Here is a 24,484-nt window from a genome sequence, read left to right on the forward strand (position 1 = left end):
TAATAGAATTCAAATTTTTATTATACAGTGAAATTACGATATTGTTATTTTTACAGATTCTCCATGCAACACAGTGCACCAAAACTTTGAAGCCGTATGTCTTAATCCAGATGTTCCTTGGTATAGTGCTGGTCTACCAAGTCATAACCAGGTCACTAGGCAAGTTAATTAATACCGTTGCTACACTATAAAAAACAGGCTAGCTGAATGAAAGCCCCTATCTTGCCAACAACCAATACATGTCATTGTCCCAGAATTCATTGTGTGGGAAAAACGTGGCCGCTCCCACGGCTCCAAAATAGTTTTAAACAACAAAGATTTAATGAATAACAAAAAATTGTAGATATTCTCAAGCATGTTTTTATGTAGTGGAGATAATTCGTAACATATTTAGAGTAACTTAATTACTTCCTTTTAAAGGAACTAATTACGAAATGTCGGTATCTTGATTGATCTTCATTTTGATTAAACAGAGATGAATTTCTGCATCAGCCTGAATCCATGAGCCACACTGCTTTAATCTGTAAACACAGTGAACAAGTTTCGGCCTTAATATCCATTATAAAAAATCCAGTAATTTAATTAAAGTGAATTCTTTTCATCATGTCAAGAAAATCTGGTATGGTGACGGACCTGAACAACACATAAAGCCAGTCCAGGTGTCCTGGGATGGAGTTAAATTCCTGTATTATCTGAATTATTGTGTCCCCTGGTTGTGTTACTATGGATAAAACTACACAGCACAACTTACTTCAGTCATCTCTGGCTGCAACATTAAACTGATATACACATCAATGCTCTCATTTCCTGTTCTAAACGTCTGTGGATCATGTTGAAGATATCAACAGAAATATTGTAGTATTGCTGAGCAGTGCTTTTTTCTAATAGCACTTTGTACTACAAGATGGCGCAACCTCATTTTAAACCAGACATCCCAACATGCTCACTGGTGAAATTCTGCCCTCTTGTGGTGAAAGATAAGTTAATTTCTACCGAAAAATGATCATAAAAGTAACTTTAAATGAACAGGAAAAAGAAAACATTCAGAAAAAATATCAAATTGTTATTATAAGTACATCTCTGCATAACATTGTAGCTTTATGAACATTAAAGAAAACAAAAAAGAAATATAGATTACACAAAAAGAAGAATAACTTTATTGATATTGTATTTTTAGTCTGTAACTGAAAAGATTTAAAGTGCATGTAGTCACAGTGAAGCCAAGCGCTACATACACTGGTCATATTTCCCCATTTTAGCTTTTGGGAGACTTTTGTTTGTCTCATTAACTCCGTCTCTCTCCTCCTTTCTCTGTTAAATATTTTTCATTTTTTCTTCAAGCTTTGTTTTCTGCACTTCATTTCTCCTGCTCTGTGCTGTGTGTGCACATGCTTGGTGCAAAAAAAAAACCAAAACAACAAAACCCTGCCACCTACTGTAGTGGATGTGCAATTACAGTTTATTCTAGTACGGCAAAAAAAGCATCTTCCTCGCCCCCCGGCATCGGGCCACACTATTTGAGAGGGACTGCTCTGGGGTCTTTACCTGACAGTACCCATACGGAAAAGAAATAGTAAAAACTTATATGTGATTACTCATGAAAGTGGCCACTTTCATGAGTAAATCATATAAGGCTTACATGATTTACTCATGAAAGTGGCCACTTTCGCATTACTTTCATATATTGTTTTAGTAAGTATCCAAAACATACAAGTTTCATTATATAATTTTTCAAGGGATCTTATATCTGTTTTCACACCTTATATGCTTTTCATACAAGTTTCACACAAGACAGATACAAACTTTATAAGATTTATATATATCTTTTCCATATGGGTACAGCAAGGCTTGAGGTGGTTATTGTGATTTGGAGCTATATAAATAATATTGAATTGAATTCAAATAAAGAGTAGAAAAACTAAACAAAATTTTAAAAAAGTAAATATTTTCAATATTTTATCTATTACTCAGTTGTCTTAATGAGTTTGGTAGTGATAGTGTTAAACTGTCAAAAGCATGTTTAATACATAAATTAATCAAATCATGTTTTGCCTTTAAAGTTCTATGCCATGGAATAAAGTCCTCTATGTTTTACAGTGGATTTGAGTTTAACATGTGCATACATCTACAGTGCTTTTATTCTGCTAACAACAAAATTACCTAGTAGATGAATATGTCGGACAATAAATTTTGTCATCTTAATGTTAAGATTTATAGCTCAGACAGAGCTGATCAATGGGGAATTGACAAAAGGCATCAAAGTCCTGTTCAGAGCTCTAGATGAATGTGAAGTTGAAACGTGCTCGCTCCCACAGAGGAGAAACTGTTGTGTTAAGGTTGTAACCATGAAGAAAGTGGTGGCCTGTCGGTGCAGTGGATCACATCTGGACTGTGTAAAAGGTGTATTTCCCTGACCTTGACTGGATTTCATTTGGCATTTAACTTTCATTGTAGCTCTGAGCGCTTTGCAAAAACACAAAAAGACATTTTCTTTTTTTGCACCCCTCTTCTTCAGGGACTTCACTGGCTCCCTGTGAAATTCCAAACAGTATACAAGCTTCTTCTGTTCAGCTGTACTGAGTGTGAGTGTGAATGAGGTGATGCTGCCCATTCTAACCACCTGAGGTCTGTCTGTTCACCTTCAAGGCCCTTTATAAGCTTGCTCCTCCTGACCTGTTAAGCACTGCCTCTTCTGCCCGCTCACTTCGAGCCTCTTCTTCTATCCAACTTGTTGTGCCTTGTTTTGGCCTCAGCACCATGGGAAGCAGAGCTTTCAGTTGCTCTGCTCCCAGACTGGGGAACTCTCTACCGCCAGATATAAGAAACACTGGTTCTCTCCCCCAGTTTAAATCTCAACTCAAAACCCATCTGTTCAATGCTGCATATTCACTGTGAACCGATTGTTTATTTTATCTCGTGTTTTTTAAATTATTGTTCTCTGTACTCCATTATTAAGTGTCCTTGGGTGTCTTGAAAGGCATTTTTAAATAAAATGAATCATTATTATTATTATTTTTCTTTTTCGTATGAAACAGTAATTGAGAAACTAAGGAGCTTTAATGTGAGAAAAAAAATCCACTATTGTTAAATATTAACCAGCATCATAATTCTGTGTTTCTTAGTGATGTCATGAGAATCCAAACTAGGAACACTGCCAATGCAGTAAAGGCATTCCTGGATAGACGTTTCAGTTTCAAGTTTTATTGTCATGTACAGATAAACAGTGTAGCCACATTTACCCGTAATGAAACTCGTGCTCCTCAGCTTTACATGAACATATAGAAGTATGCAGTTATATTAAAGAAGATAACAATAATAATAATAATAAAATCATAAAGTATTAAATATTAAGAGAATTTAAGACAATTGTTTGGTATTTACAGTTTCGTTTTTTTCGGGGTTTTTTTTACAGTTGTGCAAAAACCTGTGCAGTGAGGATTTAAAGTGATTTAAAGTGGCAGTGTGTAGAGTCCAGTAGTTGTAGTGAGTGTGTAATGGTGTGTATCCGGTTGTTCAGGGATGACACGATGAATCCTACTTCCGGGCCTAAAGTAGTCTGCGTTTAATATGGCTTTTGTGTTGTTAACAGAGATGGGCAGTAACGCGTAATCTGATTACTTTTTTCAAGTAACGAGTAAAGTAAGGGATTACTATTACAAAATCGGTAATTAGATTACCGTTACTTTCCCGTTGGAACGCTGCATTACTAAAACCGTGATTTTTTTGCGAGAATGTCTCATGACAGCGATGTAAGCGAGTGCGCCGTTGGTGACAACAGCTGTGTGCAGATCAACAGTGGATCACATATCGATTGTGGGAGAGAGTATGAGCGTGCAGCGTTTAAAGCGTGGAAGTACTGACCTTACTTTGAGTTTGATTCCATAAAAAGTGACAAAAACATTAGCGTCCGTTGTGCGTGGGGAAAAAAAACTTTTTACAGCGAAAAAAAACCCTAAACTTCCAAACACGCACCGAGTGCGCAACGACGTAATGGGAAATTCACAGAGAGACTGCAGGATTCTTCAACTGACCGCGGCACACCGGCACCAAGGTAAACCTCCGCCTACCCCAGTCCTGCTTTACAAGTGAAAATAGAGCAACAGGACCGCTGAGTCTTTGACTTTAGTTATTTTCTGCTGTGTTTTACTTGCATCTATTTGAAAGAGTGAGTGTAAACACAAAAAATATTTTATTTTATGTGCTGGAATGTGCAGAAAATAGGTTTAAATGTTAAACTAATTTATTCAAGTCAGAGAATGTTGCATATAATTAAATATTTGCTTGATGCATAAAGTTAAAAGATTAAAACTGATAAAACAAGTTAAAAAAAAGAGACTTTTCCATTTGATTACATTTTGTATGATGGATTATGCAGAAAAAGTAGAATTGGGCTGAAAGATCTATCGCTTTATCACCTCTTCAGGTTGTAAATCGTGTTTTTAAAAAGTAACTAAGTAACTAAGTAATTAATTACTTTTGAAAATAAGTAATCAGTAAAGTAACAGGATTACTTTTTGGGGGAAGTAATCAGTAATTAGTTACTGATTACTTTTTTCAAGTAACTTGACCAACACTGGTTGTTAACATGTTTAATGTTATGTATTTTCTTCTATTTGATCTCAAAAAGCTCCTAAAACAGTCAGTGATCCCTGTTGACCTCCCTCGGCTTTTATTACCGCTAATCATTTATTTAAGCTCAGTTTTTAAAACCTTAGGATGTAACTACAGCCCAGCCCATGCAGCAGTATATGAATGACTAACCTCGTATTGTGGATGGATTATCTCAGTTGTTCTCCTGGCTGAAGTTTGGTCCTTTTACAGCATCCTGCCATGTGATTACATTTGTTCCTGACCACCGAGAACACTCACGTTAACTTTTATCGAGTGGAAAAAAAGTTAGCTTGTTTATATTATGCTAACATAGCTGTGTCGCTAGCGGTCACGTAGCACATCATTATATACCAGCTAGCCAAACTTCAGTAACCCTACAAATGTCACGGCTGTTTAGTTTTCTGTCTTCATTTATGCTAGAACTGATAGCAGAGCTGTACGTTTTAATTTGTTTCCAAAACCCCGCAGTCAGGACATGCTATATTGTATTTAGATAGAAGCTAGCGAGCTAACTCCCTGCTAACTTCTAACTCCGTTAAATGTCATAAATTCCGTTTTCATGGATGCCTGGATGTTAAACTCAATTGTTACACCTGGTAGAGCAGAACGCTGATCATTTTATTAAAGATGAAAGACTTTAGACAGTTTTTCAACTCTCAGTAATGCCATAGTGATCGTTTGATATGTGGACCTGCAGCGGAGTTTAGGCCCAGACACGGCTAGTGACGTCAGACTGAACAACCGGATAGAGATTGAAAATGTGACGTCACTCAGGGGTAAAACCGCAAAGGATTCTGGGAACTCATGGCAAGAGGTACTAGAGCACGCAGGCTTTCAATTGAAATCAGTTATACAGCGATAAAAAGAAACACAAAAAATGGCAAGAAGCTGTTGTATTATTAACTGCAATAGCTGGTCGCATGACAGCCATGGGAAGCCGACGGGTAAGGAGATCGGTTGTTATCGGATTACGTCGTTGAAGAGAAATTGTTCGAGCCATGTTTCCGTAGTAACAAAGAGGCGACGGATGGCCTGGATTGCAGCCATTCAAAGACAAAATATAACGTCTCAGAACACTCCAGCTCACAGGTTAGTCTGCTCCAAGCATTTCCACAAAGGTCAGTCTTCTGTTGTAGTTAATACGTCATTTTTCTTAACATAATTGGTGATATAGGTTACAAGCAAGTCTGGCACTGAACAGAAATTGTCGCGCTAGGCTCCTTTGTTTATTGTGCATAAATAGTAAATTGTCCTGACACAATATTGCGTTTCGCTTCTGTTATTACCATGGTACATTGACAAAAACATATACTTTTATTCACAGGGTAAAACAGGTTTTTTGTATCACTAATTGCCCAGTACGATTACAGCATACAATATTATTGTCACTGCTACATTTCTGTGATGCGTACCAGAAATTATTTCCACTACTAATTAATTACCGTTGAGCTCAAAGGTCCTATTAATAAACGGTTAACGAATGTGTATTTATGAAGACTATTTGTGAGACTGGTAAACTTATGATATGTACGATGGTCTTTCGTTCTACACGGTGCATTTCAAGGTCCTGTACCCATCCGTTGGTAAACTGGGGCTTGTTGCAGTGACCTGAAGTTACTAAACTTCACGAGTGTATGCATTCACTCCAAGAACCGTATAATTATAAATCTGAGCGTGGTGAAAGTTGGGCAGCACGCTAACGTATTTTGTCCCTCTGTGTGCTCGTAAGGGTCTGACCCTTTCACTCCTTTGATTTTTTCCTCGTATCTTTTCTTTGTCTTTTCGTCGAGTCTGTCTTTGTACGGACTGGCATTGTTCTCCTTTTGTTTTGTACATTCCTTTTTGGGGGGCAAAGAAAAAGCAAGAATTTATTGGAACCGAAGAATGAATGTTTTGCGGTGCTGCAAATGCTTGCATTTGATGCGGTACTTGGATTGTTTTGCCACCAGTTCCCGGCATGCAGTGCGCGAAAGTCACGTGGTCTGTCAATCTTTATAGAATGTAAACAGTTCCAAAGCCTGATGGCTTGTGAGTAAAAACTGTCTCTGTGTCTGCTAGTGCTGTCCATATTGATCCTGCATGGCTGGCAGTTCAGTCCTGGTGATGCCCTAGGATCTCACAGGGGGTGTGATCTCACCAACCCTGTGCAAAGCTTTGCGGTCCAGAGCGTTACATCTGCCATACCTGGTTGTGATGCAGCCAGTAAGAATACTTTTAATGGTGCATCGGTGGAAGTTTGTAAGTATTCTGGAGTTAATGCTGAATCTTCTCAGGCGCCGCAAGACGAAGAGCTACTGTCTTGCTGCTTTTGTGTGACCAACGCAGATGGTCGCTGATGTTGATGCCCAGGAATCTGAAGCAGCTGACTCTCTCCACCTCTGCTCCATCGATGTGGATGGGGGTGCGGCCTCCTATCTGCAGTCTCTTGTAATCCACGATGAGCTCCTTGTTTTTGCTGACGTTAAGCAGCAGGTTGTTATCGCAGCAGGTTGTTATCGCAGCACCATGATGTCAGGGTTCTCACCTCTGCCCTGTATGCCATCACATCTCCATCACAATGCAGCTGATGGTGGTGGTGTCATCTGCAAATGTGATGATGGTGTTGGAGCTGTGTGTTGCTTTACAGTCATGGGTGAACAGGGCTGAGCACACATCCCTGGGGGCCACCTGTGCTGAGTGTGAGTGTGGATGAGGTGATGCCGCTGATCCTAACCACCTGAGGTCTGTCTGTCAGGAAGTCCAGGATCCAGCTGCACAGGGAGGAGCTGATGTTCAGATCACGGAGTTTCATTCTGGATGATATGATCGTGTTGAAGGCGGAGCTATAGTCTATGAACAGCATCCGCACATATGTGTTTTTCTGGTCCAGGTGGCAGAGGGGAGTGTGAAGTGCAATTTCTATTGCATCGTCTGTACATCTGTTTGGCATGTAGGCAAACTGGAGCGGATCAAGTGAAGCAAGGAGTAAGGATGTGATGTGAAGAAGGTGTTCAGCTCCATCAGGTAGAGAAGCAGTTACCTCCCTCAATCTGACGCTGTTTCCCCTTGTAATCTGTGATGGTCTTCAAACCACTCACATGTTCCTGGTGTATAACACAAAATGCAACACCATCATTCATGAATAGCCCTGTTTAAATGCTAACACAGATTACTTTGAGTTTAATGAGTGTGTGCATCTGCTGTATTTTTATTCTGCTAGGAACATAATTACCAAGATGGATAAATACATTCTTTAGAATTCATTTCAAAATTTTATTGTTTGCTTTTAAAGTTTTAAATGGCCTGGCTCCTTCTTACCTGTCACACCTTCTACACCGATACACTCCACAAAGGTCTCTCAGGTCAACTGACCAGTCACTCCTTGCTGTCCCCATGTCGAGACTGAAACACTGGGGGGGACTGAGCTTTTGCTGTTGTTCTGTTCCTTTCTTGAAGAAAGATTAAAAGAAATTGGTTCAAGAGACTTTTAAATGATCTGTTTTGTGCCCATTTTAATGAATCAGTTCTTTTGGCCGCTTAGGATCACATGTGAACATGTGTGACCAACACTTACACATGTGCTTAACAATCATTAATAATCTTTGACTGCTTTTTCATTGCACAAAGATCCTTCACTCAACATGATGTGAAATGTTCAGTGCTTCTGTTTCACAGTAGAATATTTAGATTATTTCAACATGAAGGAAATAAAGACATAAAAAGAGCTTTGTTCATCAGCTATGAACTGACAATCTTACAACATCTTATTTTCAATTTCACATTTTTTAAAACTCTGGTGTAATGCATAATCTCAGTCTTTCAGGTTTTTTCTTTACATCAGGCTTTTCATGCTGACAGTTTCTGTTTAATTGTTTTTACATCTTTCAGTTTCAGCTCTTTTTACTGTTTCTTTGTGTTGTACACTAAGGTTAGAGCAGCACAATAAATAAATCACACAGACACAGAGATTACTATTTGTGTTTGCATGCCTCCGACGGCCAGCCAGGTTGTAGATTATATTTATTCCCAAACAGGAATGACCTTTAGACGTGTATGGATGTAAGCATCATCATCTCATTAAATTATCCTTTTGAATATTTATTGAGTGTAAACCCTCCAAAGAGCATTCTTTCACCACCAAAATTTGATCACCTCATCTCGATATAATATGAAAAATATACTAAAATATTATACTTTGTGAAAATAAAGGAAAATAGGTAGTTATTTACAAATGTATTATTTAACCCGTCCTGCAGCACAAGGCTGTACGATGTTTTCATTTTTTTGAAGAAACTCAGATATGTTATATGTTTCTAAAATATTATTTTGTTTTAACTTAATGATAAAAACATTACAGTTGACAGCTCAATGTTTATTTCATTTCATTTATTTCACTTTTATCTTAACACATTTTAGTGACAAGTATTTGATTTTTTTAGTTCAACCAAAAGGAAAAAAATACTTTTATTCCTTACATTTATTTTTAAAGAGACTCATTTCAGGCATCTTTAGCCTGTTTTGCAGGATCTTCTCCAGGTCCTCCAAGGACATCTCCTTCACATCATGGCCATCTTGTGTGTTTTTTTTCACAATGTCATCTTTACTGTTGGGATCATTTCTTCCCACTGCAGCATAAGTAGGAAAGTAATTCTGGTCAGGTCCAGCTGTGAACGTTGGGCAGCAGTAAGCAGTCCAAAAGTACTCAGGAACAGTCACCCTGTTGTTGATCTTGGGTTCATCTTTCTCATAAGGCATGACTCCAGTGATAACATACATTTTTGATGTGCAGACTTTAAATCTCTCTGCCATCTCATCTTCCAGATTGTTCCAGGGGCCGTTATTGAACTTTTCCATTTGAGGAGCAATATTTGTCAGGGTGAATGTAGCCTCTTTGTCTTCTTCTGTCTGTTGGTGACCACTGGGGGCGAGGTGGCCTCTGGTATAACCAGAGTGTTTATAGTCTTCATTGACTGCCTGGCTGTTCTTCACATTTTGGTCAGGATGTTTTTGGTACTCCATTCCTGTGTTGACTTTGTCTGATACCAGCTGAATGACAACAAAGACAGACTTTTTATTTCTTTAGAAGCTACAAAGAGTATTTATCATTCTTCATACTGTGTGTGCAAATTGTGTTTCAGTGTGAGTTTGTGGGAATGTGTAACACTGAGAGCGTACTGTCATACTGCAGTCATGTCATTTTAAAATGTGAGAGAGCAAATAAAATCCTACAGCCTTTTTTAACCATCGTTTTATTAAAGATCATCTAATTTTGTGTATGTTTTCTTCTTTATCCTGTCCTGTTATTTATTCAGTTATTTTTGTGTTATTTAAGTTATTACATTATATGTGGTATAGTATGACAATATCTAAGGCAGGACAGGCAGGAGGAAAATAGCTGCTTTAAATGTGTTGCATATTCTTACAGGTGATGGAGAACAATGTGGCAGTAAAATGCAGAGAATACACACTTCAACAAACAGTTAAAATCCAAACAGAGCGACTCTTTCACACTGTAACTATTGTTCTTCATCCTCTCTAAGAAAACCATTTTTAAAATACACCGTATCAGACAATGTTCTTAAAAGAGAGCAGTTCAAATACATGACTGTCTTTGAACATCACACAGTGATATTTTACACAGCTTACCCGTGGTTCAATCATCCAGTTTGTATTTTTGGGCCTAGGTCCATCTCCAGGACTGAGTATATACGCAGAGAACAATGGTATACGACGGTTTCTGTCATACAGGGTGGCAAAGTGGTATTGATTTTCATAGTGCTGACATAATGCCTGGTAGTCTCCACTGATGCCCTGTGGTATCGTTTCTGCGTAGAAAAATTCAATGCATGGTTTAAAGTCAGTAGTGATCTCTCCATAGAAGACAACACTGATAAACCTTAACAGTGATGAAAAAAAATAAGTTATCCACATCCTTCCTTTGAGACAGCTCTCACAGCAAAGTAGAAGGTAGACTGAACCTTTTTCCTGAAAGTGAGGGTTGGAGTTAAATACTGTCAGCCTCTGGGTGGTGGCAGTGATGGTGGCTGGTACTAATGCAGATAGATAACCACACACAGGCTGCTGTTTAACAAAGGACAGGGCACTTGATTATCCAAAGTTTTTATCCTATAGTGTCTTTAAATTTATGACAGTGTCATGTGTAAGCATTGTAACATAATGTTTTACATACAATCTTAAAGAATATGCAAACCATTTTAACTGTATGCCCAGCGAACTAGTACTGACCACTGACACATAGTTGCACCTGGTTGCAACTGAATGGAGAAAGCATTCAGACTTTTGAAACACACACGCATAAATATATATAAACAACATTTTTTTCTATCTGGCTGCTTATTGTATTATGCAAATCATATCTGCTGAATAAGAAAATGAACTAATAAAATACATGCTGATTTTACATAAACCTAAACTCAGGTGACAGTGTGGTGACCTGCGCCTATTCAAACGTTTTCTTATTTGCATGCACACGACCTGAGTGAGTGAATGAGTGTGTATGGGGCCCCATACTCAGCTGAAAACAAACGGAGACAGAGCCTTCTGTTCAGTGGCCTCCAGACTCTAAAACTTTTCTCTCTTCCTTTTGATTTGAGACTCTGTGATCTCTTAAAAAAAAAAAAAAGAGTTAAAAACAAATGTTTTAAATCTGCTTTCTATTAATTTTTCTTGGTTTTTTTTTTCATTGTTGGGTCTTGTGAAGCACTTTGTGATTTTATATCTTGAAAGTTGCTATATAAATAAAATTTTACTTACTTACTTACTTAATATATACAGTCTACTATACAGTTTAAAGTGTCATATCAGGTAAAAAGCACCTAAAGAAGAAACTAATGGAAAAGACAGCAATTTCTTAACCCTGAGATGTATTTTTTATTTTTCTATAGTTAATTTTTCAAATTTTTAAGTTTTAATGAACGCCTTCTGTTTCTATACATAAGTTATTCAGTTCATTATTTTATAAAAAATTATTTTACAATAAATGGTTACTTGTTTACTGCTATAGTTTAGGACACTGACATAGTCTCTGGTATAGTGCGTACACTGTTCACTGTTATAGTCTGCTCAGAGCGCTACGCTTCCACTGCTGTAGATATACTCATAGGACTCTGTAGATCTGTTACCACACACCAGCACATCTGTATATATTTAGCAAATCTGTATATTTGTTCATAGTACATCTGTATATCTGCCCATCTGTATAGCAATATAGAACATCTGTATGCTATACAGATCACCTGTATATCTGTACAGATGTACAGTACATCTGTACATTTGCCTGTAGTTCATTTGTATATTTGGTCTCTCTGTACATAATCTGTTCATAACTATTGCCCCATTTATACTACTCTTATCTGTATTAATCAGTATATCCATACATTTGCCCGTAGTACATCTGTATATTTGCTTAACTAAACTGTATAATTGCTCTTTTTGCACTTCTGATTAGATGCAAACTATATTTCGTTACACTGTATTTATACATGTGTAATGACAATAAAGTTGAATCCTAATCCTAAAGATACCCCACATAAACAAATTCAACTTATGTGTTGTTTGTTCCACCATTAATGATCATGATTGATTACACTGATGACACTGAACGCTAATGATGAGGTTATGAGGTTTAATATGATTTTTATCTAAAACCTGTTTTTTTTTTTCTTTTTACTTGAGCAAAAGAAATTTGTTTTCATCCATGTCAGTCTTATAACAACGTCATGGGGTTGAAAAATGTTATTAAAATCAAATCATCATGAGAAAAGAACGCCTTTAAAGTTCATCCAGCAAACACAAAGGACTGATCATCCTACTGAGTGTAGTCAGCTGCTTTGCCTTATGACAGATAAATAGACAAAGAAGCCAGTTGAAAAATGACACTTCGGGTAGATATGTGAATGGAAAAACTGAAAACTTCTTATCTACTTTTGACCACATTTGCCTGTGAACTCACAGTAGACACAGTATCTACTCAGTAAGAAAATGAACTGATTAAATGCTGCTCATGCATGGCTGGAGGCTGAGGTCAGTTTAAAGTGATGTCACTACAGAGATATTTCCATCACACATCCTGATGCTCTCTAAGAACTGATGAGGCAGCTTAAAGTTTCAGTCAAAAACAAGACTTTAATTTAGGAGGACGGTTTGAAGCACCCGGGCTGGATACAGCAGCTGTGAAAGGAAGAAGAATTTGTGATCATTATCAGCTGGAAATTAAACTGTGTGTTGGAACTTCATGTGAAGCTGTCTGTTCTTTTCTTTCCTGTCCTCATATGTGTCCAGTTCGGCCTCATATGTGTCATGGCTTACTTGCTGTACGGTCAACAAATATGCATCATCAGGGTCACATTTGTGGAGGGTGGTGTCATTTAGTGAACTGACCATTAAACATGATATGTGTTAATATTATAATAATACAGTAAATTCAACACGGTAGTGTGTGTTTTGTTCGGATTAGGAAAGCTTCAGGGATCTCTGTGGTTATTAAAGAAACCTTGCTCACTGTGGTGTATAGTGTATTGTGTATATCAGCTAATCTGTCAGACTTCAGCATTATCCAGTTTATTTTTAAAGCCCTGCTAATAACACAACTTAATCTGTAAACAAGTTAAAGATTACACTCACCAACAACTTTACAGTCTTAGGCACCCCCGATCAACTGCTCATTAATGCAAATATCTATCACATGGCAACAACTCAGTGTATTTAGGCATGTGGACATGGTCAAGGCAACCTGCTGAAACTCATTCAAGCATCAGAATGGGGATGAAAGGTGATTGAACTTTGAACATGTTTGTTGGTGCCAGGCAAACTGATCGGACCTCATAGGGTTTTCAAATACAACCATCTCCAGGATTTACAGAGAATGATGCTGTCAGCTAAGAACAGGAAACTATTCACACAGGCTCACTGAAACTGGACGGCTGAATGTTGCCTGGTCTGATGAGTCGTTATTTCTGGGGCGACACTCATATGGTAGCAATATGATGTAAACAAGGTGAAGGCATGGATCCATCCTGCCTTGTATCCACAGCTCTGGCTGCAGGTGGTGGTGATGGTGTGGGGAATATTTTCTTGGCACATTTTTTATGAACTGAGCATCATTTAAATATCACAGCCTACTTGAGTATTGTTGCTGCCCATCTCCATCCCAGTATGGCCACACTGCACCCATCTTCTGATGACTGCTTCCACCAAGATAACGCACCATGTCAAAAAACTCAAATAATCTCAAAGTAGTTTCTCAAACATGACAATGAGTTGACTGTTATTAACCCCGATTCTTTTGTCTCACAGTGTGTGGGCTTGAAATCTCCAGCAAATACAGTCCCAACTCAGCTGTTTCTTCTTCTCTGTTTCTTCTCTGTTGATCTTTCAGTCTTTTCTTGTAGGTCAACTCCCAGCATGGCAAATATCATGTCCAGTGCCTTCAAACAGTCATGTCACTTGTCAGGTTTCCAGCTTGAGATTCAAAGCTCATGTTCCATCAGTGGTATTCATACATGCTGCTGCTTGACCCTTCAGTGTTATAGGTCAGTTGCACTGACTTTTGCCTGCTGTTAACTCTTTAAGTCCACGGTGTTCTGTCTGTCTTCTGTCTTCATCAGGAGAATGACTGTCCTTTAAGCTTCTTCTCAGGATGGGGACAGAATGAGAGGTCAAGCTATAAAATTTTAAGCCAAAGCCTGGCCTGTTTCTTATCCAATTCTGTTAATCTATCCTTTTGCCGCTGCACTCATGTTTTGAGGTTGAGAAGACTCCACCTGTATTGACACACTAAAACATGTAATTGATCTCATTTTTCATTACTTTTTCTTAAGACGTTCAGTCTCTAATTCCTCTGTTTTCATGTTGCAACGTCTCTCACCAGCTCACAAGCTATAATCAGACTTCCTGTTTGACGCACACACACACACTCTCTCCTCTCAGACTTCCTCTTTTTCCCGCACTCTGCTATGAACCTACGTAGTGTTATTATTACTTATTTATTATTTGGTACAAATCACACAGAATCACTCAAATCCAGTACTCACATCATTCACACACTTAGAATCACTCAAAATACGCTTTGCTAAGAGTATTTTTTTCAAACCTGCTTTTAAAATCAGAAAGAGGAAGTAGACTGCAGCCAGTAACTGCGTATGTCCTCTTAAAAGGGAAGAGAAATAAACACATATGGGACAATTCTCCCCAAATTAGACAAAATATGACCATAAATGTCCTTTTCTGAGTCATGTTCTTGTCTACATGCAACTCTTGGCCTCCAGGGCATAAAACTTTGGACTTATAACCGTGATATAAGTCCTCACAGCGCACCAAGCACGGAGAAAACTCACTCTCAGTGCTTCAAAATTCTCACAAGATTCAAAAACGGGTTCTGTCATTTATCTGCCCAAGAACTTCATCAAATGGACCTCTATGGGTCCAGTAATCTTCAGCACATGTATATCACTGCAGCCAGTGATGATTTAAAAACAGTTTCTTGTCTCAGTGCACCCAGCATTAACTTATCAGATGGACCGCAGCCGATCCATCAATATCAACACAATTGTGTATCCCCATGTACACAACTGATTCTTCACTTGTGTCACAGCACATCTAGTAATATCTTCAGAATTACTTCAACATGGTAAACATTGATTTTCCTTTAAAATCAATTTACCATTAGAACTCAAAATCACAACTGACTCGATTCTCTGAAATCCTGAGTCACTTAGACACCTTGCCCAGTTCTAGGTGCCCTTCTCATCAGACTTCCACATCCGGAATTACTCTTTTTACTCACAAATAAGTGTCTCCCAAAATGATCCTGTCGATCATTGCCTATTTTTAAAACCAAGCCCACAACTCTTGGCAGGTGCCACCTGCAGTATGCCCACGCCGGAGCCCCCCTCCAACGTCTCAGAGGGGTAGGAGGTTCTTCAACCCCATGAGTTTGACACTTATTAAACCATAAACTGACCAATAACCTATGATCCTGTGTTATCCTAAACACACATTGGTCTCTTTTCTCTTTTACCATAAAATACCATATGACCTTTAACTCAGTACTGTCATTCTCAAGGTTTCATTATCCTTACTTCAAAGCTTCTCATTGCTTCAAAGCTTCTTATTACTTCAAAGTTTCTCCAAGTTTCATTATCATTACTTCAAAGCCTTACTTTATTCTCAAGAATTTAGTTTTACCACTACTGAGCCAATTTAATAGTTAAGATCATCACTCAGCGAACAGATAATTTAGAATTCAGCCAATCTGCACAAATTTGCTTTTTGAACAGGTTTGTGCCTACCTTTAAATCTCTTTAGACCGGTCTTCTGTTCGCCTCATATCAGATCCAACCTTCGGCCACATTTGTTCTCTCTGTCACACGAAGAACAGGACGGAAACACCAAATATTAACCCCGATTCTTTTGTCCCCGTGATAGAACAGAGAAAATCGACTCATACTGTGTTAAAACATTTATATTTCTCTTTATTCAATCATCTTCCGGAAGAGAGAGACCCCTGCACAGCCCAAACGCCAGTTGCAGGATCTCTAACATTTTTAGCTCCACATGTGTCTTATATGGTGTTATTTCTGTACTTTACACGTCACACAGTTTCAAACATTGCTTATATGGCAAAGTTCCTCTTTTCTGTGTCTTATCTATTAATATGCCTGTGCACTAAAGCTTCCTGTTTTTCAGTCTGGCTGAGCACTTAGTTTGTGAGTCAAAAGTGGCCTTGCTCTACAAGCCTTCATTATTAAAGTACATAAAACAATCTAATGAGCAGATACACATTAAAATATCTCTCTATTTCTTAACACTGTACTCACATGGACTCCACAGTCACCAGATCTCAGTACAATAGAGCACCTTTATGATGTGGTAAAATGGAGATTCACATCAGAGTTGTGCAGCTGACAAACCTGAAACAACTCTGTGACACCATCATGTCAATATGGACCAAAATCTCTGTTTCCAGCACTGCACCAGACAAATGGAGCTACAACTTGATTGAAACTGAAAACTAAATAATTTTGAGTAAAACCAGTAAACTCTGTATCAGGTAGGAAAGAAAAACACCCACACTCTCCACAGGTCCTGCTGTTTGTTTTCTCCTATTTACTGGATTTTATGATCAGTAATTTTTTGTTGTTTCTTTGTTTCTAGAAGCTTTAGAAATATTTCCTTTGTTACTGATTTGCTAGGCAATAAAAAACTGGCCATACGAGACAATCGAATAAAAAGTTATTTAAACTAAAATACTGTTTTGAAACAATTTACCTCACGCTCCATGGATGAAATATTCCCAATAAAGACATAATCCACACTAAACAACATCAGCAGACAACAAGCTGTTGTGGCATCACGTGACTTTGACATTTACTTTTATTTTTGAGATGTTTTACAATCAAATCTGTTACATACAATATAGACTTGGTGGGTGTGATTTTTGTTTGTTTTTTTATCCTCTGGACAATGAAAATCCTTCTACCCCTGGTATAACAAAATAATTAGTGGAAGGAGATTCACATTCTTCAAGACCTGATATTGCTGTTGATCATACAGGCGACGGTTGTTGTGATTTGGTGGTATATCAAAAACATTGAAATTACTTATTATTATTTTGTTTAAGAAACATTCTGATAAAGAAACAATGCAAAAAAACAAAAAACAAAATTAACACAATCAGAAAAATACATTTTCAGTTTTTATTTAGTCAATTATTGCTAAAAACCAGGAACTTTCTGATCATCTCAAATATCAGAAGTCAGTCACAAGTCAAGAAAAGATTTAAAAATAATCTTTAGTATTTTTAGAGAAATGAAGCTTTAAAAACTGAGTTTTATTGTATAAACTGTCTTTGCCATCTTCTAACAATGAACTGATGGCTGATCACTTTTCACATCATTTTTTACTAGTCTACTACTTTTAACATGAAAAAATATAAAACAAAGACATTTTACCTTCAAGTGAGTATCTTGGTTTATGGAGCGTCTTTACTTTTTGTTCCATAAGATAATTATTTTATGACTTTTATCATTTTTAACTTAAAATCTCACAGATTTCAGCGCTACCACCATATACACCGAGCCCAACCAGGAGTAGGCACGTAGTCCTGACTCTGTGGAGGAGAGTCATGGTTCGAGTGCTTTCAGAGACGCTGTAGAAGGACAGATAAGTGTAACTATTAAAATGATTCAGGAACACTCCAATTCTCGAGGACTGTGGACCTTTAATGAAAGTGCTGCTGTTGCCTTTTCTAAATTCATAACCACCACTGAAGCACTCCAGCGCCCATGAACTGTTATTGTTTCCAAAAAGACTCTCTCTTCCTGATCTGCTTATGTTTTTTTCAGCTAATGCTATAAAGACATCATCCCCGCTCCACTCCACCTCCCAGTAACAAGGTTCTGTGAAAATCTCTCTGCTCAACACCTGAGGCCAGTCAGTGAATCTGTCAGTGTGATCATACTTGGCTGTTTGAGTATGACTATATTTTGCTTTTAAGCCAGGCCCAAGCACAACACGCTGGTGTGCTGTGTTTGGGTTGAATTTGATTTCACATTTATATTTTAAGAATTCAGCTCTGGTCTTGGGCTCTGACTCAAAGTTTGAAACATTACCCTGAGTTTCTTTCACAGCAGTTATGGTCCATTCAACATTGTCCTGCAGTTTCTCTCTGGTCTCTGACACAGCTGCTGCCACATGCTCGGTGTAGCTCTCAGGATGAATATTGATGCTGGCTGAGTCTGGAGCTTCACTGAGACATGACAGCAAGGTGTAGTTGTGTAGAAACTGGGTGGGGTCCTCTGTGTGAGAGAGCTGCTCCAGCTCAGCTTTTCTCCTCCTCAGCTCAGAGATCTCCTGCTGCAGGACCTTCAAGCTTTTCTCTTTCTCTTTAATTTTCCTCTCGATGTTCTGCTGTCTCTCTTTGAGCTCTCTCTGCTTCTCACTCATCTCTGCTGCAGCTGAAACTGTGTCGTGGCCTTTATGTTGATCCATTGTGCAAAGAATGCAGATACACTGCTGATCAGTGCGGCAGAAGATCTTCATCACCTCATTGTGGTGAGAGCACATGATCTCCTGGAGCTTCTGGGAGGGGTCCACCAGCTTGTGTTTCTTAAAGGCGGAGGATTCATAGTGAGGCTGGAGGTGCTGCTCACAGTAAGAGACCAGACACTGCAGACAGGACTTGACAGCTTTCAGCTTTGTCTCAGTGCAGAAATCACAGCTCACATCTTCATGTTCAGCGTGACAGAGATCAGCTTTAGCAGCTTGGAGTCCAGTCTTCTTTGTTTCCTCCACTAAATCTGCTATCACGGTGTTTCTCACCAGAGCAGGCCTCGGTGTGAAGGTCTGTCTGCACTGAGGACAGCTGTGGGTTTCCTTCTGATCCTCTTCATCCCAGTAGCTTTTAATACACATCATACAGTAGCTGTGTCCACAGGGAATAGTCACCGGATCCTTCAGGAGATCCAAACAGATCGAGCAGCAGAGTTTGTCTCGGTTCACCTGGTTTTCTCGCTGCGCCATTTCCGGGACGCTAAATGTAATTTAGCTCGTTGTCCCCTCAATAATCCAAATCGTTTCAAACAGTCAACGTCGGTTGGAATAACACAGGAAAGCTTTATTCCTTTATTCTGCGAGGATAATAAGCAGGTCAAACTCACAAGTCTTCTTGCTGGATGATATAAAACTGGAGAAGTTTGACTGTCTGGAAATCTGAAAGTTAGTTTAAGTAATCCAGCGAGGGTTGGTCTCTTAAAGCAACAGCGCGTGGTTAACACAAAGGTACAAAGGCCTTTTTACGCCGAGGAAGCGCAAAGTTCCTCGTCTTTATGTGAGCATGAAGAAGGTACAGAAGAAAAGAAAAATAGAAGTATATCACGTTATAACGTGAAAAGTTTATTGTTCTAACAAGATACTTTTCACGTTTGAACAACATAATATCACGTTATTACAATATACATAATTATCACGTTCATACAATATAAATATTATATTGTACGAACGTGATAATTATCTTGTTTGAACAATAACGTTTTCACGTTATAACATATCTTTTATTGTTCGAGCATGATATATTGCCGTAACACAGTGAAGTGGGTGACAGTGCAGATCAGAGTGCGAGAAAATGGCTCGTTTATTGGAATTAATTAAGTTCTTTTAATGCTTGGATTGAGGCATGGGGAGATTTTGCTGTTATTGGGCAGTTTGGACAGTATTGTGATAAGCATGTGGACACTTAGAAGAAACCTAAAACGCATGGGACTGTACAGGAGAAAGAATGAGTCCGATTGAGGTAGCAGGATTTCTTATTGATCAACTGGAGGAACACGGGAGGCTCCATGGATACAAACTACACCACCTGAACTGCATTCAGGCAGGTTATGTTGTCACGCAGAGTACTGTGAGACATTTACTTGTCGTGTTATTCAATTATACGCGGGTCCACTGTACGATTCATAACCACCTTTATTTTCTTGTTCTTGCTCTGCCCCCACATAACATAACATTCTATACAGAAACACACCGGTCTCGCCCTCTAGCTGCCATCAGCCTAACTACACTGACCGGCTGCATTAACATCTACTGTACAATGCAATTACACCACATCTCCCCTTTCTAGAATCAATGGGTAGACTACCATTGACTCACCAGACCTTAGAGGGTTATTCTGCCTCTGTGGCTGGAAGGTCTGGTCCTGCGCTTACCTGTAAGGAATACTATATAATGAAAATCTTAACTCTAATTAACCCGTTAAGTAACACACATTCTTACATGCTAACTTGTCACACCCCCTGCATTTCCCAACTTCTGAACATGCATATTTGAAAATGACAACCTTTTAGCTTTTACACTTTTACCCATATTGTGCAAACAATACTACGAAAGAGGGGTATTCTTATATAAAACAGTCCTTTCCATCTTATCCGTTATAAGTCCAATCTGGTTGGTCTCACAACCACTCTTCCGGATCTGGTTCTGGGTGTAGATGGAAGCTCTGGAGAAACTGTCTCTGGCATTTCCGTGGAGCACTGCTCCCCGGCTTCTGCAGATTCTGGCTCCCCATTATTGCTCTCAGTTTGGTCTGGAGAGTGTTTCATGGGAACAAGATGCCGACGATTCCGCCTAATTGTCCCACGAGGTCCCTCCACGAGATATGATCGTGGTGTGGAGTGGCTGCCAATAACGGTGCCGCTGGCTCTCTGGTCTGTTATCCACACTTCTTGGCCTGGAGTGAGCCTGTCGAGGCTGCGTGCGCGATGACGAAGGTTATATGACTGTGCCTCTTTAGTCCTCCTCTCCTTTTCCCTCCGGGTGACAGCCACACTATCAGGAAGTGCGGGGTCTAGCAGAGATGGCAGTATTGGCACTGTGGTGCGAAGCCGTCTCCCCATCAAGAGTTGGGCTGGACTATAGCCATTCTGCAGTGGGGTGGCTCTGTAAGCGAGCAGAGCCAAGTGTGGATCAACAGCTTTCTGCAATAGATTCTTGACAGTCTTAACTGCTCGTTCGGCTTCGCCATTGCTTTGGGGATATTTCGGGCTGCTTGTAATGTGACAGAAGCCATACACTTTTGCAAATGTCTCAAAAGCCGCCCCTGAAAACTGTGGCCCATTATCTGTTACCAGCTGCTCGGGGATCCCATGTCGTGCAAAAATCCCTTTGAGATGATGGATCGCGTCCTCTGATCTTGAAGGTGTGAGAGGGGCAATCTCAACAAATCTTGAGGCATAATCCACAACAAGAAGGTAGGTTTTCCCTCTCAGCATAAACAGATCGGCTCCTAGCTTTTGCCACGGCCGCCCCGGATACTGTGATGGCATCAGCGGTTCTGTGTGGTTTTCTCTCACTTGGCAACATGTCCGACAGTTAAGGACAAGCTCATTTATCTGCTGGCTTAGCCCTGGCTACCAAACCGACTGTCGTGCTCGCTGTCTGCACTTAACCACTCCCTGGTGACCTTCGTGTAGTCTGGTGAGCACATCATTTCTCATAGTTGCAGGTATAACCAACCTGTCCCCTTTGATTAGCAGACCATCATGTACGGTGAGGAACGCCCTTTCTGCCCAGTACAGTCTTAGCGCTGGTTCGCTGTTGAAATGTGTGGGCCATCCTTCCTCACACAGCTGCATCACGCGAGCACATACGCTGTCCCCCTTCAGCTCTTCTCTCAGCTGCTCCAAGAAATTGTTGCTAGCTGGCAGATTGTCCATCAACATGTCCACGTAAATATTTGTGCTCTCCAACAACTCCTTGTCTTGAAGTGTTTCTTTTGCTTTCACTGGAGATCGTGAGAGCGTGTCAGCTGTCCACAGGTGTTTGCCTGGTACATGCGAAATCGAGTAGGAATATCGCATGAGGCGCATCCTAAAGCGTTGAATTCTGGGAGGGAGCGCATCCAGAGATTGTGCCCCCAGCAGACTTAGCAGCGGCTTATGGTCTGTCTCCATTTGAAAGTGTTTGCCAATAAGAAAGTTGCGGAACCGCTCACAAGCCCAGGTCAGCCCTAAAGCCTCCTTTTCAACCTGAGCGTATCTCTGTTCTGTTGCAGTGAGGGAGCGTGACGCGTAGGCAACGGGTCTCCACTCCTCATCCCATCTTTGAAGCAACACACCCCCTAAGCCATACGATGATGCGTCCGCTGACACCTTGCAGTCACGGCTTGGGTCATACATGGCCAACACTGGCGGTGATGTGAGCGCATCTTTCAGGTTCTGAAATGCTCTAGCCTGGTCAATGTCCCATCTCCAGCAGTTTTTCTTAGACAGTAAGTCTCTTAGAGGTTTGTCCTTCTCTGCGAGCTGTGGGATAAACTTTCCAAGCTGGTTAACCATTCCCAGAAAGCTCCTTAACTCACTCACACTTTGTGGCTCCTTCATCTCCCTCACAGCCTGGGTCTTGCTTGGGTCAGGGCTGATACCGCTGGCTGAGAGAACATGCCCTAAAAACGTCACCTGCTGTTTCGCGATGTCGCACTTGTTAATGTTTAGGGTGATGCCAGCTTTTTGGATCCTGCCCAGCACAGCGTGTAGGCGAGAGTCATGCTCTTCCTGCGTTCTGCCCCAGACCAGCACATCGTCCATGTGGCAAACCACCCCTTCCATACCATCTGTGACCTCTGTGACCATCCTGTTCTGGAAATGCTCCGGTGCTGAAGCAATCCCGAAGGGCAGTCTCTTGAAGTAATAACGCCCAAACGGTGTGATGAAAGTGGTGTATTTGGCTGAGTTTTCCGTCAGAGGTATCTGCCAAAACCCCATGTTAGCGTCCAGCTTGCTGAATATGCTGGCACCAGCCAATCTGCCCAATGTTTCCTCCACCGATGGCAGTATGTACTTCTCTCGACACACAGACTCATTGAGGTGTGTAAGGTCGACACATATGCGTACATCTTCTGTCTTCTTCGGTACCACCACCATGCCTGAGCACCAATCAGTTGGCTCCTCAATCCTGCTGATCACCCCTAGTTCTTCCATACGGGCCAGCTCCTGCTTAACTTTGTCCATCAGAGGCAACGGGATTCTCCGTGGCGTCTTCAAGGAAAAAGGTTGAGCTCCAGGTTTCAGTTTGATGTCGTACGGCTGACGTACTTCACCGAGACCACTGCACAGCTTTGGGTAGCACTTTTTAAGCGTCTCTATAGTTATGCTCTCCAGACGAGCCACAAGCTCCAGCTTGCTAATAGCAGGTCTCCCCAGCAAAGCAGTGTGCAGGTGTCTGATGACAAAGACATCCTCAAGTATTTCTTTGTCTCCCTTCCTCAGTGCAAGCTCACTGACACCAACAACATCCAAATGACTCCTCCCGGGACCCAGCAGAGCCTTGGTTGATTTGTGGAGACTGGGGGGGTGGTTGTGTCTGTAGAGCTCCTTAAACACCTTAAGGGGTAGGACTGTCACATCGGCCCCTGTATCAATTTTAAATGACACGTTTTTGTTGTTTATGCTTAAGTCGACAGTCCACGGCTCACCCTCACACTTAACACTGCCCAGGAACAAACCATGTTCATCCTCTTCAACCTCATGCACTGTTTTTGGTGCCCTGCATACACGCCTGTAATGTCCTTTTTTTCCACATGCATGGCATTTCACTTCATTCGCTGGACAATCCTGCTTTGAATGGGATGGAGCGCCACCACATTTCTGACAGGTTGGCCCTTTTCTGCCGTCTTCTCGGAATCCACGTGTTTTAGCTTGACGACTATCAGTCTGGAGCAGTTTGGTTCTAACAGGCTTACGACTGATTTTATGCACTCTATCTACTGACTTAGCATCGCTAGCCTCACCTCTAGAGTCACCTCGCAAGGAGGATTGTTGTCGCTTTACCTCTTCACTTTGCCTCGCCATGTTGATAGCCCTCTGCAAAGTCAAATCTGGGTCAAGCTGCATGCGTTCTGACAGCCGTTTGTCCGTGAGACCGACAACGAGCCTATCACGTATCAGCTCATCATGTAGCACTCCATAGTTGCAATGTTCTGCTAGCGCATACAGTGCTGTCACAAAAGCATCCACTGTCTCATTGTCTCCCTGTCGGCGCATATTGAATTTGGCGCGCTCATAGATCACATTTTTCTTCACAATGAAAAAAGCCTGGAAACCATCACGTACCCCCTCGTACGTCGTCTTTTGCTCCGCTGTTAAACTCAGACCGCGAAGCACATCGTCCGCCTCGTCTCCCATGCAGTAAATCAACGTGTTGACTTGGTTTTCCTCCGAGCTGACGTTCAAATTACTGGCGAGACGGAATCTCTCGAACCTCCGTATCCATTTGGACCACTCCTGCGGTTTTGAAAAGTCGAAGGATTCCGGTGGCTGGATGCTGAATGTCGCGCTCGGCCCCGCCGGTGCTCTCTGTGCAGTCTCATCCGCCATATTCTCCC

At 40.5% G+C, this 24,484-nt stretch overlaps 2 protein-coding genes across 2 annotated transcripts; both read right to left on the bottom strand.

Annotated features, from left to right (window-relative positions):
- Positions 1–8,979: 8,979 nt before the first annotated feature.
- Positions 8,980–11,269, bottom strand: LOC120714498 (endonuclease domain-containing 1 protein-like). Its single transcript, XM_040000751.1, has 2 exons — positions 10,237–11,269; positions 8,980–9,636 (listed from the first exon to the last, which is right to left on the bottom strand). Exons 1-2 carry the CDS (start codon positions 10,519–10,521, stop codon positions 9,055–9,057), a joined length of 867 nt encoding a protein of 288 aa, XP_039856685.1. The 5' UTR covers positions 10,522–11,269; the 3' UTR covers positions 8,980–9,054.
- Positions 11,270–15,096: 3,827 nt separating this feature from the next.
- On the bottom strand, positions 15,097–19,374 carry LOC120714497 (tripartite motif-containing protein 16-like). Its single transcript, XM_040000750.1, has one exon. It carries the CDS (start codon positions 19,129–19,131, stop codon positions 17,641–17,643), a length of 1,491 nt encoding a protein of 496 aa, XP_039856684.1. The 5' UTR covers positions 19,132–19,374; the 3' UTR covers positions 15,097–17,640.
- Between the last annotated feature and the right edge of the window lie 5,110 nt (positions 19,375–24,484).

Source organism: Simochromis diagramma, unplaced genomic scaffold (genome assembly GCF_900408965.1).
Source record: "Simochromis diagramma unplaced genomic scaffold, fSimDia1.1 OVJJ01000596.1, whole genome shotgun sequence".
In the NCBI taxonomy this organism is placed as follows: Eukaryota; Metazoa; Chordata; class Actinopteri; order Cichliformes; family Cichlidae; genus Simochromis; species Simochromis diagramma.

Bases quoted from the DNA above. Each gene is read 5' to 3' on its own strand.
- LOC120714498 (XM_040000751.1), bottom strand. From the start codon at position 10,521: ATGTGGATAACTTATTTTTTTTCATCACTGTTAAGGTTTATCAGTGTT. The intron at 9,637-10,236 runs GTAAGCTGTGTA...GTTGTCATTCAG, and splicing joins ACTGGATGATTGAACCACGG to CTGGTATCAGACAAAGTCAA.
- LOC120714497 (XM_040000750.1), bottom strand. From the start codon at position 19,131: ATGGCGCAGCGAGAAAACCAGGTGAACCGAGACAAACTCTGCTGCTCG.